Source organism: Impatiens glandulifera, chromosome 4, assembly GCF_907164915.1.
Source record: "Impatiens glandulifera chromosome 4, dImpGla2.1, whole genome shotgun sequence".
Classification (NCBI taxonomy): Eukaryota; Viridiplantae; Streptophyta; class Magnoliopsida; order Ericales; family Balsaminaceae; genus Impatiens; species Impatiens glandulifera.
The window spans coordinates 47,187,646-47,201,225 of record NC_061865.1 but is presented as its reverse complement, the minus strand read 5'-3'; the positions used below and the strand labels follow the sequence as shown (position 1 = coordinate 47,201,225).

Here is a 13,580-nt window from a genome sequence, read left to right as displayed (position 1 = left end):
TGAAACAGCAACAATCTCAATATGCAAACTGAAACATACTTACAAAATCCATTTCAACTACATAAGCCAGAAACAAAAGACACAATCAAAAGTGTAACAAAAATATCATTAAATCTCATGGAGTTGTTATTAAATGAACAAAATTCATCAGAAAAACTTGAATATTCCCATTACAAGACCAAAATTTCTAACACAAAAAGAAGCCGCAGAAGTCCACCTTCAATGTGGAAGTCGTCTATATCTCAAATGAACCATTTCAGTTCACCACAGGTAAGAAATAAAAAACAAAATTCCGTAAAATGTTATCACAAAAACATGTCTCTTATTGAATGGGCCATAACTGCTACTAAAACTAGAATAGTATTCGTTGTTTTGTAATGAATTTTATTTATTCTGTTGCAAAAATGACTTACCAGAATTTCAAAAAAATCTCGTACTTCTTCCCCTCAATATATATGCTAAGCAAAGAAAGAATCTTACTTAGTCCGCCTAGTAGATTTGCACGTCTTCCTCTTGCTATTTTCGCCACTTATTAGATTGAATTAAGGACTGCAGCCTCCCCAAATCTTCTCTACACAGATTATGTTGAGAAGGAACAGAATGAGACCCGTTTGGATTGAACTTCCTATCATGGGGAGACTTCCACTTGGCAAGTAGATACGCAAGAGATCTCCATGGAGGGAGAGGCATTGTGTTTTGCTTAAGGGAAGATCTAGCAGCTTCAACCATTACATTCAATAAATGTTTAAGCTTTCCAATTGAACCCACGTAAATGACTGGGAGAGAATCAAGAATCTGCTCGTACGAGTTAACTGCTCTCGCTATTTCAAAATGACTCCGAAAGTCGATATCAATTATCAAACGTTCTGAGTTTCTATTCTCCCTATGGTTGATAACATCAATGTACACGTGATCACCTGTATATACACCCCGTAATAAAAAAAAAGTTCATTATTATTGACGAAATAAGAATATATCTTAATGAGAAATCCTGAGCAGTTGATATTAAGAACAAAGAAGTCAAGTGCTAATTATAAGATTTGGGTGACCTAACTAGAATTAATTGATTCCTTTTATGTGTTCTTAGAAACGATAGTTACTTATAATTTTAATTAAAGGATTTCATTCTCTCGAAAAAAAAAAGAATCTATCTTAATGGGTTGTATTGTTATAAAAAACTATTCATCTCGATTATGATCCTAAAAATCTACATTTGTTATGTTTACTAAAAATCACAATGATCTAGAAAATAATCTGATAATAATCTAAATAATAATCTTAACAGTATCGAGAATATATAATCACTAAAAAACGTTATTATTATTGAGGAATAAGAGTACATCTAAGTGAGTTAGTATGAGAATGGGGTATTGATTCCTCAAAAGTAATCATGAGCAGTTGATTTGATGAACAAAGAAGTAAAGTGTTAATTATTAAGATTTATTTGAGTGATGTTAACTAGAATTAATTGTTTCCGTTTATGTGATAAAAGAATTTTCCGTTCCTCAAGAAAAAAGAGTCTTAATGGGTTGTTTTGACATGATCCCGAAAAATTTACCCGAAAAATTTACATTCGTTATGTATACAAAAAAGTCACAATGATCAAGAAAACAATCTTATCAGGATCGAGAATAATCACTATACAAGACTACAATTTGGATTATTATCTAGAAATATATCAAATGAAGCAACAAAACTCACACTAAAGATCATGATCCAAAAAATAATACAAGTTTCCAAATAGGCTCTATAAGAAGTTTTTTTGTTGAGATTTTCATACCTCCAGGAACATTCCCATGAGCTTGCCACTTGGAGGCACAAACGGCAGCATCATAACCAGAAATCCGCAGAAGCTTCACGAGTGAAAATCGTATGCAGCTTCCTTTACAAAGCACTTTAGACTTATTAGCTAAATGAAGAAGATCCTCGTCTGTGTCCTTTATGGACAAAAGAAGAGAATTGACAATGGATAGCAAGTCATTCTCATATTGATCAGCAGAATGTTTATAATACTGCATGGTGGAGTAAAAACGACAACCAAATATGAGTTCTCATCTCAGTGTTATCTAATGATACATACTGAAAAGCAGATTATGACCAGATAAACAATTAAGTCAAGATTCTTCCTTGTGGTCGAGAAGAAAAAACAAAATAAAAATTGCACATCTTATTTAACAAGAAATATCAGAGGTTTGTATTAAGGAGCTTCATTTTTTTTTTAAATTAGGGTGTCCTGGTCAATTTCTTGAGAAGGGTAACACAACAAAGTACTATTTTGACCTCCCACTTCAATGAAAATTGTACACGAGAACTCAGTGTAGTAAGTCCCTTAGTACAAGCCTCTTTATCCTACTCAGGTAAGTCTTTTCTTCTACCTCTTTTTCTTTCTTCTTATGTCTCATATTCCAAAACATCAAAATGCTTGCAATCAGCTTACAAATGGTTCTTTTAAAGAGTAATTTCTAAGATTCTAGCAAATAGACTGAAAGGTCTCTTCCATAATGTAATCTACCATACTAAAGCAATTTTTTATTTTAGAACGAATTGCAAGGGCGATTCTCCATCTTTTCACACTATAAAAAGGAAAGAAGTGTTTTTTGTAGCTAAATTGAAATGCGCGAGCTTTTGAAAATATTAAGAGGAAGTGTATAAAAAGTGTGTTCCTTGTGCTTGTTTTTTCCTAGACTTTGTTGACCTTATTACCCGGATGCATTAGTACTTCATTTATATCAATTCTGGCCAACACTGCACCTTATGACTCTATTACACCTAAGAGAGGTCGGTCTTAGGAAAGGCGATCTTATTTCCTCTATCTTTTCACTCTCGCTATGTAGGTGTTTGGGCTTATGATCCTCAAAGAATAAATGATAAATCCGTTAAGGGTGTTACGACTTCAAGAAAAGAACCAGCTATCTCTCATTTGCTTATTGATAATGATATCTTTCTTGATTGGTAAATCATCGATTCATACAACAACAGAGCAAATGACCTTTCCCCCCTCATATTCTAGGTTTTCATGACTAATTGGAGAAATAATGCAAGAACTATTCTATGTAATCAATTGCAGCCTAAAATGGAAGATGCTCTCATGTGGAAGGAGAACAACAATGGGGAGAACTTTCTACTAAATCAGTTTCTGAGAATTTATTCCTACTCTAAATTACCGAAAGACTCTTCGCAAGAAACATGGCAGATATAAAAAAAAAAAATCATTTGCAAGTTTTTGACAAATGATTTTCCCAATCAATCTCACCAAAAAGAGTTGAGAAGGACAAAAGGAAATGCAATAAATAGATTGAAAAGCATACTCTTCCTACCAATTGCCACCATCTATACATCAATGATAGATTCAGAAAAGGCAGTTAATAAGCATCTAAATATGTTCAGCATTTCACAAGAGATAATAGTGCAAATTGGGGAAGATGAAGAAAACAAAGGCTAAGGTAAATACTCAATTACGTGAAAACAAGTCCTGAACAAGTAACATAAATATTCATCATATAGAAAACCTAACGCATATACAGTAAACATTTACAGAGACAGGAAAATAAGAACAAACCAAAACGCTATCAGCAAGCTGAGTAAGATCGCAGAAGGCAACTTCATTATCACTGCTATGCCGTGAATCAGTGCCGCTACTACCGTTCTCCAAGAAATCGCTTACCATGGCCGCTAAATCGTGCTCGCTCTCGTAACTAAAACCATCGATCTGACTAACCAATCGACCACCTCCTCCTCCTCCTCCACTGCCCTTGCTGAAGAACGACAAGTCTCCTGAGGTCGTACAGACTTGGCACTCCATTTCAATCCCCAATTTTTGAAACCCTTTTGAGAAAACGCAATTCTTCCTCGAACAAACCCCCCCAAAAAAGAATTACGGAATAAAGAATTCAAATCATGAAGAAAATTCAATTTCCCCCAATAATCAAGAACAAAATTTGGCCGAAGAATCGAAAGGTTTTATAAAAGTTTCTATTAGCGACAGATTTATCAACGAATTTTGATGATCAAGAGATGTAAAGAAGGAAAGAGATCGCCTTTGATCCTGCTTTGCTGCAAACCTGCAACAAAGCAAACGAGAGAAAATGGAAGCGAAGAGACTATTCATATATATGAATAATTATAAATAATAACATTTTTTAGACTCATTTTTACAAAATAATATATTTATACAGTTCAAAATAAATAAAAATAAAGGGTAAATATGATGAATTCGGATGGACTTTGAATTGATAAAAAAATATCATAATTGTTTAAATGAAAATTTGATCCTATAATGAATATTAATTCATACCATTCACTAGAAAAAAAAAATTATAACTTAATTATACAATATATTTATAATTTTTTGATTTTTATTCTTTTTAATCTTATACTTATTCAACTATAAAAAATTTTTAATATATAAAAATAGTTTGATTTTCATTTATCAAGATTAGTTTCATAAATTAAGAAAGAAAATTATAAATTATAAAATATATTTCATTATTATCTCATTTGAAAATTAAGAAAGTCATCTTTTCAAATCATTAATTACAATAAAAAAACATTATATTTATTTTCTTATTCTTTTAAACAATATTAATTGACTCTTAAATATATAGATGTTACATTCAATTTTTTTTTTTCTTTTTTGCATAATCATCAAATTTTCATAAGGTTTAAGCTCTAAAAAAAATTCTATTGAAATTATGGACTCTTAAATACATTTGTGTAATATTTATTTTTTAACTTTTTTATTGTCTATTTTTATTTCGAATGTTTTTCATAATTTAAAATAAAAAGGTGTTTATTATTATTTTTCTCTGAGTTAATAGTTTCATATAGTTCACACAAAGGATAAGAGAAGGAAGATGCAAGATTCCTATAATTTAATATAAATGCTTGAAATATTATAAATTTGACCATGTTTGTTTAAATATATTTTTGAAAAATGTTAATTTTTTATTAAAATAAATGCAAAATATATTCAATCGTTGCAAAAGAAAAAACAAAAAGGGAAAACAAAGCAGATAATAAAAAACAACCTAGGAATTTGAAATGCATCCCTTATCAGCCTTATTTTTCTACATTGAAATGAACACGTGTAAAATGATTTTTTAAGATTATCGTACGACCAATTTCTTTTTTTTCATATCGTCTACCACAATTTACCACAATTTGTTAAGAATTGTAACAATTGTTTTTAGTGTAGATGTCCTATAGAGATAAATATCAAGTTGTATATGTTACTATCTATGCAAATTGTAATTTCTTATATTGTTTGGTGCGTTTTGATAAAAAAAAATTAGTAATTAATTTAAATTTTAGGCTAATTAAATTTTTGTCGTATTCTATACTTATTCTCTTCTCGATTCTCATTAAAGAGATCGAATCTTATTAAAGAGACGATGGATTAGAATAATTGATTTGATTAAAAATATTTAATTAAAAAATGATTTTTAATTAAATTAAAATTTTAAATAGCTAACATTTTAATTTTTAAAGTCGTCATTTGATTTTTTTTTTAAAATCAAGAAAATATTATACGTGTAGAAACGTAAATTAAAATTTTAAATAGCTAACATTTTAATTTTTAGAGTCGTCATTTGAATTTTTTTTTAAATCAAGAAAATATTGTACGTGTAGAAACGTAATTCTAAAGATTTTTTTGAGTTCGATATTTGGTGACACTCGAAAAAAGACTTACACGTCATGTCATTTGTGCCCGTTAAAGAACGATCTTTATCTCACAAAGATTTTGATTATTTAAAAATTGAATTCTTACATGTTATTTATCAAATTATTTTTTCAAATTCTGTATTTAGATTTGACATTTTAATATTTACAATATTAAATAAATGTTAATACATAATAATTTATGTTATCTAAAAAAAATATCAATTACAAAATTTGAATTTAAGAAATAAATCGAGACAAATCTTTAATAAAAAAAATGTAAATATTCTAAAATGTTTTTATTTATTTTTTAAAAATAGTTTGGATCCTTCCAATATTAAAAATGTAAAAAAAAATGAACAAAGAATAAATAAAGATGCCTTGGCTTGGGCTGAAATAGACTTGTGGTGGATCATTGGTTCAAGGGAAGCTGTCCGGGGTCGAGTTGGGCCAGATTGGGCGCAGTCTGGACAAGGGTCAAGGTGATTTGATGGCTGGTCAATGTTGGGTGAGGCACGAGTGACTCGAACGGTGAAGGTAAAGTTGAAGTCTGTCTTCAACCTCCATCCATACCAAAACTGCAGGTTTTGGTCTATAGTTAGCAGGATCCGATCGCGAATCCAAGAGTATGGGAGCTTCGTCTCCCCATTTAGAACTAATTGGTCTTACTTCAGAGTCGTCATTCAAGCAGAAAAGGCACAAATGGAGTTTCAATAGAAAGGGAAATTTTAAATAAGAAAAGATCATTTTTTCAAAGTTTTAATTCAAATTCTGAGATTACAAAAGTTTCTTAAAGTTTTTAGAGTTAAAACCAATTGAGTAAGACTAAATGGCGATAATTTTGACCAACTCAAGAACTTAAATTTTTAAAAATTTTGAAAATTTTTAATTGTGAGGGAGCATGCATTAAATTGACTGAGATTGGTCTTACAAAGTTCTTAACATCACATACAAACGATATAACATACAAACGATATAAGGAGATTTTGAAATTGTCATTAGTGAGTTATAGGTTAAGAACATAAACTCAATTTTTTAAGATTTTTCATTCAAAATTTATTGTTTCGATTTTTATTAATTAATTCGAATTGATTTCAGAAAAATCATAAGCAATATTATGATCAAATTATAAATCATAAAATTATAGAATCGTGTAGTATAGAAGAAGACAAGAACTCATATATATAAATTTTAATTTTAATTCCTAACATGAATTATAATGAGATTGACAACTTATAGTGAGTTAAATAACACTCTTTTGTTGAAACTTTATGATGAATTAGAATCGAGCTTAGAAACTCTGTACAAAGACTTCTAACAACTAAAAAATGATTTTTTTTAATGGAGATTTCTATCGAGATTGATTGATGATGTCTTGCTTAGTTATTCTTTTTGGCCTTGGCCGGGAGGTTTTTTTTATAGAAGACTTATGTCGTTATTGGCTTAAGACGACTGGATTATAGATAAAAGATAATCAATGAAAACAACTTGTTCAACTGAAATTGATCAATTTTGGCATGGATCTTGCCTAGAATCATAGGTGAAATGATCACTAGGAAATGATCATTAGGCTGTGTTAGTCGTTTGGTTTTTTAATCATTTGATTTGGTTGAGAATTGGCGAAGATAAGTGTAGAACCATTTTCTGGTTTTGTTTTGTGTTTCTTTTATTTTTTTTGTTCCTACCTTAACTAAATTCTAAAAAAAAATAGAAACACCAAACAAATTTAAAATAACCAAAACATAAAAAAGAACTTTTCTCCAACTTTGCATGATCACATATTTTAAATCCCTTGTCTAAAAAAATCTAATTGATAAACATGAGATCACTATAATATTTATGACATAATCCATTGATTTCATAGTTTTCTAACACACTTTGAAAAATGATATTTGCTATGTAATCATGTAATTTTTTTTTAATTTTTTCCTCTCTTTTATAGGTTTTTTTATATACGTGTATATTTTTCATTTTGGTATTTTATTTTCTTGTACATATATTTTTTTATTACTTGTCTATACCCATATAAATATAAACAATCATCCTTAACTTTAGATTATATAAGAAAAATTGAAAAACTAAAAAATAAAGTGTACATTTTTTTAAAAGCTAAAATTATTTAAGTAGAGACATTGTGGGACATAGGGCTTAGCATTGGATGGTAATCCGAATCCAAAATATTAATCCAGATTGAATGTTTCTGATTCAATTGGGATCGGTTTGAATTCGTATGAGATTAATTTCGGATAAAATTAGAATTATTCAAACTATCTAATCAAAAGTATAATTTTAAATTTTATTTTTTTTTAAATTAAATTTTATCTTAATATAATATATTTCTTACATATTTTCTACATACCTTAGTCATTTAGAATTTTTTTCTCCATTATTTTATATTCAAAAATTTAATTAAAACATTAAAAATTAATAATAATTTATTTATAATTAAAAATAAAATAAAAAAATAAATAAAAAAATATATAATTAAATAAAAATATATTAAATTGAATTATCCTAGAGAGAAGTATTTAACTAATTAATCTGAATTGAATTACAAAATTGAATTAAATATTTAGATCGAATTGAGTTTAATTTAGATTGAATTTCATTCCATTTAAGTTTGAATAATTCAAATAATCTAAATAATTTGAATTAAAATATTTTTTTCTTTTATACTTACAGTTTCTCTCCTTTAACCAAGTACTTAATCGGTTCCTTTATTCTTTCTACATATACGGTAACAATAACAATAAAAATAACGATAAATTTATATTTTTATAATATTAAAACTTTGAAGGTAACAAAAAAATTCTTTAATTTAATTATAGCTCTATTTTCTTTTATATATATATATATATATATATATATATATATATATATATATATATATATATATATAAAAACTTATATAATATATGTAATTCACATTTTAAATTTTTAATTAAATAAAAATTAATTAATTAATTATAAAAAATATTATTGAATAATTTTAAGTTACACTTGTAAGCACTAAAATTTTACATACCCAATTTAAAAAATTAAACATATTTTAATTGGATTTATTATTGTTATAATTAAATCCAAATGACCAATAAAAATAAATAAAATAATTTGGAAGAAATTTTGTACTCATTTTATTCCAAATTAATTGTAGAAAAATTAAAGAGAATTAAGATAAAAATTTAAGGTAAATATTGTATTCATTTTATTTCAAATAAATTATTTATTAAATCCAAAAATATACAAAAACAAAATAATATAAATTGGAAAAATGTGTGTCATATTTATTAAAAATATTTTTTATATTTTTAAGATTAAAAAGAAATACATACAAAAGGGTAAAAGAAAAATCAATTTCAAACAAACCCTTAATTTTTTAATCGCTTATAAAATTATATGTGGCCGAAATTCGGAAGGATCATTACAGAAGGAAACAAAACCTTCGGATAGGCGTTGGATTTTCATCAAACGACCAAGAGCCGTTCGAGTAGCCCGCTGCAACGAAAGAAGAGCGATTCCGTGCAACATGGGATTAACTAATGCACGCCAAATCGTCGTTAGCCGAATCGCAGACGGAACTCAAACAGAACGCCAACAGAGCGTCCCGCATTCGAGTTTATGCCCGAAACGACGCCGTTTCACACCTGTTTTTGGCTTCTTTCTTGCGATGACGAACAAGATAAGGACAAATCCCATCTTTGATTTGTCAAAGATGGAACTCCGTTGATAGTCCACCAAAATGGCTGATTCGAAAGCTGAAATGATCACCCTACCACAGTGATCATTTCGTTTACGATCATATGCTTCATCATGGCCTGATCGGGCAAGTTGAATCAAGAACATCCAAAACGACATTAATGATTTTTTACTAAATCTGACCCAATTGCTTCACAAACCGAATTTGGTAGGCTATAAATAACCCCCTTGAGCATACTAAAGGCAATAGATCCACTCTTAATCCCTCAATCAAAGTTTTAAAAAAATCTTCCATTAAAGCTTCAAGCTTTTAGATATGTGAAATTTTTGGATAAAGCCTCAAAGCTCTAATCCAAGCATTCATAAAGCTTCCCAAGATTTATGGAGTGTTCTCCAACTCTCAGTACTATCGAACTTTTAAATTTCTTCCCCCACCGCCCGGGGAGTACGACCGAAACTAATCTTCCAATCACCCTTTCAGTTTGAAATTGAAATTTTTATATTTCAGTTTTCACAGTTTCATATACGATCTATTTGTTGGATTTCTTAATTAGAAACGATCCCTAGATCATTTACAAGCTTTCTGTTGAAGCTAAAGCCGATCAATCAATCTAAATCAAAAAAACCCAAAATTTGAATTTGGAAAATTTCAAAATCGAGTTTTTTTGTTCTTGTTCAAGGATAGCAACCCCGAAAACTTCTCTACATATTTCTAATGATGTTGGGAACCTATTTGGACCAGTTCTAATCTATCTCGATCATGTTTGATCAAAAATTAAAATTTTCATAAAAATTAAAAATTTTAGTTCTTGAATTGGTCAAAAACGAACAACCAATGTTCATGTTTGGGTTCTATTCAATCATATGAAGCATAAATAGTTCCCAATTGTCTGTAGACCAAATCATCAAAGAACATCAAACAATTACAGAATATAATAGTCGAAATCAAAGTCTGAAATTTTGGCCAAGAACTAGTTTTTGTCAAAACCTTCTCCGGCGACTTCCGCTTCGATCCAGGATTCTAAATAGCCTCCAACACCTCCTAGGAGTGTTCTCCAAGTGTTGTTATGAATCTAGAAGCTTTGTATTTAAATTTGAAATTGAAAATTTGAATGTTTTCAAATTCTTCTTGTTTGATCATGTTTGATCTGTTATAAGCATTCGCTTCGGCTACCGGCGTCCGCATTCCATCAACGATCAATGGTTTTAACTAATGGGGTTAGTCCATCTCGTTAGTTGATCCGGTGTGGCAGGTGCGCACTTGATTCGTTGTAGCGGGCTGCGTGGGAGCGTTTGGGCTGTTGGATGAAGCATGGGCGCTCATCTGATGATCTAGGATCCTGCTGCATAATTTTAACAAAAAATCGGCTACACTGGATTATTAGTTTTTTTTATTAAAAAGGTTATTAAAAATCGATTTTAATTCCTTTTTTACGTTTTTCTTCAACAAAAATTTCACAAAAAATATTTCTAGAATCATAATAAAAATTATGATCATAATTTATTAATTGGGTATTTTTGGGAATTTTGGGGTATTTTTGGGAATTTTAGGGTATTTTATTTAATTGTTTTAAGTCATAAATTAAACATAATTTATGATTAAATCACAATTAAATACTTTTTAACCTCTTCTTTAGTCTAATTTGGTAAAATAGATACAATATTTTATCCTCAAATTAATTTTGGAATTTTGAATAATTTTCCTAATTAGGGTTTATTTATCACAATAATTAACCATTAATTAGGTCTTAATTCCTATTTGGAGTTATTTTGAATATAAAAATTCAAAATATTATTTTAATATTATCAAAAATAATAATATTATTTGAAAATTATGGTAAATCAAATTTTCATGCTTATAATACTTATTCCACACTTTCACAAATTCTCGTACCCATAAAATCATAGAATATACACTTCTTCCACATTTTGATGGCCTCCCACTTTCCATGTTTGCTCATTTTGAATTCTCGCAAAAATTCAAAAATTCAAAATGTCTTCTTGATACCCTAAATAGGTCAATTCCTTTCAAAATAGTTTGGATCCTTTTAATATTAAAAATATCAAAAATGAATAAGGAATAAACAAAGAGGCCATGGTTTGGGCTGAACTAGACGTGTGGTGGACCGTTGGTTCGAGGGAAACGGTTTAGGATCGAGTTGAGCCGGATTGGGCGTGGTTTAGACCGAAGTCAAGATGGTTCGATGGCTAGTCAATGTGGGGAGAGACGCACGCGGGTGGACTGGGCAAGGCACGAGTGACTCGGGCGGTGAAGGACAAGCTTCGGTCGATTTTCAAAGCTTTAATTCAAAATTTGAGCTAATAAACAGTTTCCTTAAAGTGTAGAGTTCAAACCAATTGGGTAAGACTAATTGTCTGTAACTTTTGACTAATTTAAGAACTCAAATCATCAAACTTTTCTGAAATTTTTAATTTTGAGCAAGTATGCATTAAATCAATCGATATTAGTCTCAAAATGTTTCTAACATCATTTACAAACAATCTAAGAGCTTTTTAAATTGTCATTCGTGAGATAGAGGATAAGAACATAAACTCGAATTTTATGATTTTCAATTCAAAATTAAGTGTTTTTTATTTCTATTGATTAATTCGAATTGGTTTCAATAGAAAACTCATAAGAGATCTTATGATCAAAGTATAGAAGAACACAAAAAAAAATGTGTAAATTTTAATTTTGATTCATAACATGAATTATAATGAGATTGACAACTTATAGTGAGTTGGAGAACACTCTTAGACTTTTGTTGAAGTTTTATGATGAACTTGAATCGAGTTTAGAAGCTCTATACAACGACCTCTAACAACTAAAAAAAAATGATTTTTTGAAATGAGATTTTTATCGAGATTCATTGATGACAACCTACTTAGTTATTCTTTTTGGTCAAGAGGTTCCTTTTATAACAAACTTAGGTCGGTTATTGGCATAGGATGACTAAATTCTAGATAAAAGATCATCAATGACAACAAATTGTTCAATTGAAATTGATCCATTTAGGCATTGATCATACCTAGAATCATAGACGAAATGATCACTAAGCTATGTTACACCCATTTTGACTCTCAAATTATATAGTTTATATATTTTAATAAATCTCGAGCTTATTATCATACAAAATTAATTTATGGGATCATTACAATAATTATTAAATGAGTAATTATTTTTGTAGTCATGGCCATGTCAATTTGATTCCAAAAATAATATCGAAAGCATATAAAACCAGAAGCGCTCCTTATAAAATACCAAAGTTGATCTAATATCGAATTTGATCAACTACCGGATATAAAACCGAGCGCACTTCTTAAATACCGAACTGGTATAAAACCGGAAGCGCCTTTATACCGAACTTGACATAATACCGATTTCGATATAAAACCGATCTCGATATAAAACCGGACGCGCTTCAATATATTACCGAAGTCCACTCCTTATAAAATACCGAACTTGACATAATACCGATCTCGATATAAAACTGATCTTGATATAAAACCGGAAGCGCCTTGACAAAATACCGATCTCGACATAATACCGATCTCGACATAATACCGATCTCGACATAATACCGATCTCGACATAATACCGAAAGCGCATCGGCATAAAACTAAAGTTGATCAAATATTAAATTTGATCAACTACCGGACAACTTTCTATTTCGGTTTTCTTCACTTTGATCCTACACGTTGTCAATAACACAATGTAGTCTTATTTATGCATTAAAAATTAATCAAAAACTTTAACTTAACAATTTCTCCCTTTTGATTATTTAAACTAAATACTCAAAACCCGGTAATTTTATAATATTGATTAATTATCCTAAGTTAATTAACAACTTTAATCTAACAATTTCCCCCTCTTTGATTATTTAGAATAAATTATCAAAATCAGTGATTTATATTTAGCAATTTCTCCCTTTTTGATTGTTTTATCCTAAAATTATCAAAATTAGCAATTGATTATATCTTAAATGAGAATCAGTCAATTTTTTCTATTTGATAACCAAGTCAAGAAATGCAATTAATCAAGAGCGAAAATTCAACAAAAGTATTTCAAAGAGTTCACAGTAAAAGAAAAGTAAATAAAGAAGTTTAGTATCTCTTCCTTGTAGTTCTTTCTTCGATGTCCTCCATTACTTTGGTCACAAGGTTGTCACTAGTGCGACCACCAAAGCTTCTTCTACGACCTCTTCCTCTTGGAGCTCGAGAGTCTC

The 13,580-nt window shown here is 29.3% G+C and overlaps 1 protein-coding gene across 1 annotated transcript; it reads right to left on the bottom strand.

Annotated features, from left to right (window-relative positions):
- On the bottom strand, nt 1-4,062 carry LOC124934726. Its single transcript, XM_047475238.1, has 3 exons — nt 3,560-4,062; nt 1,781-2,012; nt 1-917 (listed from the first exon to the last, which is right to left on the bottom strand). Exons 1-3 carry the CDS (start codon nt 3,800-3,802, stop codon nt 517-519), a joined length of 876 nt encoding a protein of 291 aa, XP_047331194.1. The 5' UTR covers nt 3,803-4,062; the 3' UTR covers nt 1-516.
- Between the last annotated feature and the right edge of the window lie 9,518 nt (nt 4,063-13,580).

Excerpts from the sequence above, each read along its gene's own strand:
- LOC124934726 (XM_047475238.1), bottom strand. The coding sequence starts at position 3,802 with ATGGAGTGCCAAGTCTGTACGACCTCAGGAGACTTGTCGTTCTTCAGC. Across the intron at positions 2,013-3,559 it reads AGCTTGCTGATAGCGTTTTG|TATTATAAACATTCTGCTGA; the intron begins GTTTGTTCTTAT and ends TCCACCATGCAG. Across the intron at positions 918-1,780 it reads TCATGGGAATGTTCCTGGAG|GTGATCACGTGTACATTGAT; the intron begins GTATGAAAATCT and ends GTGTATATACAG.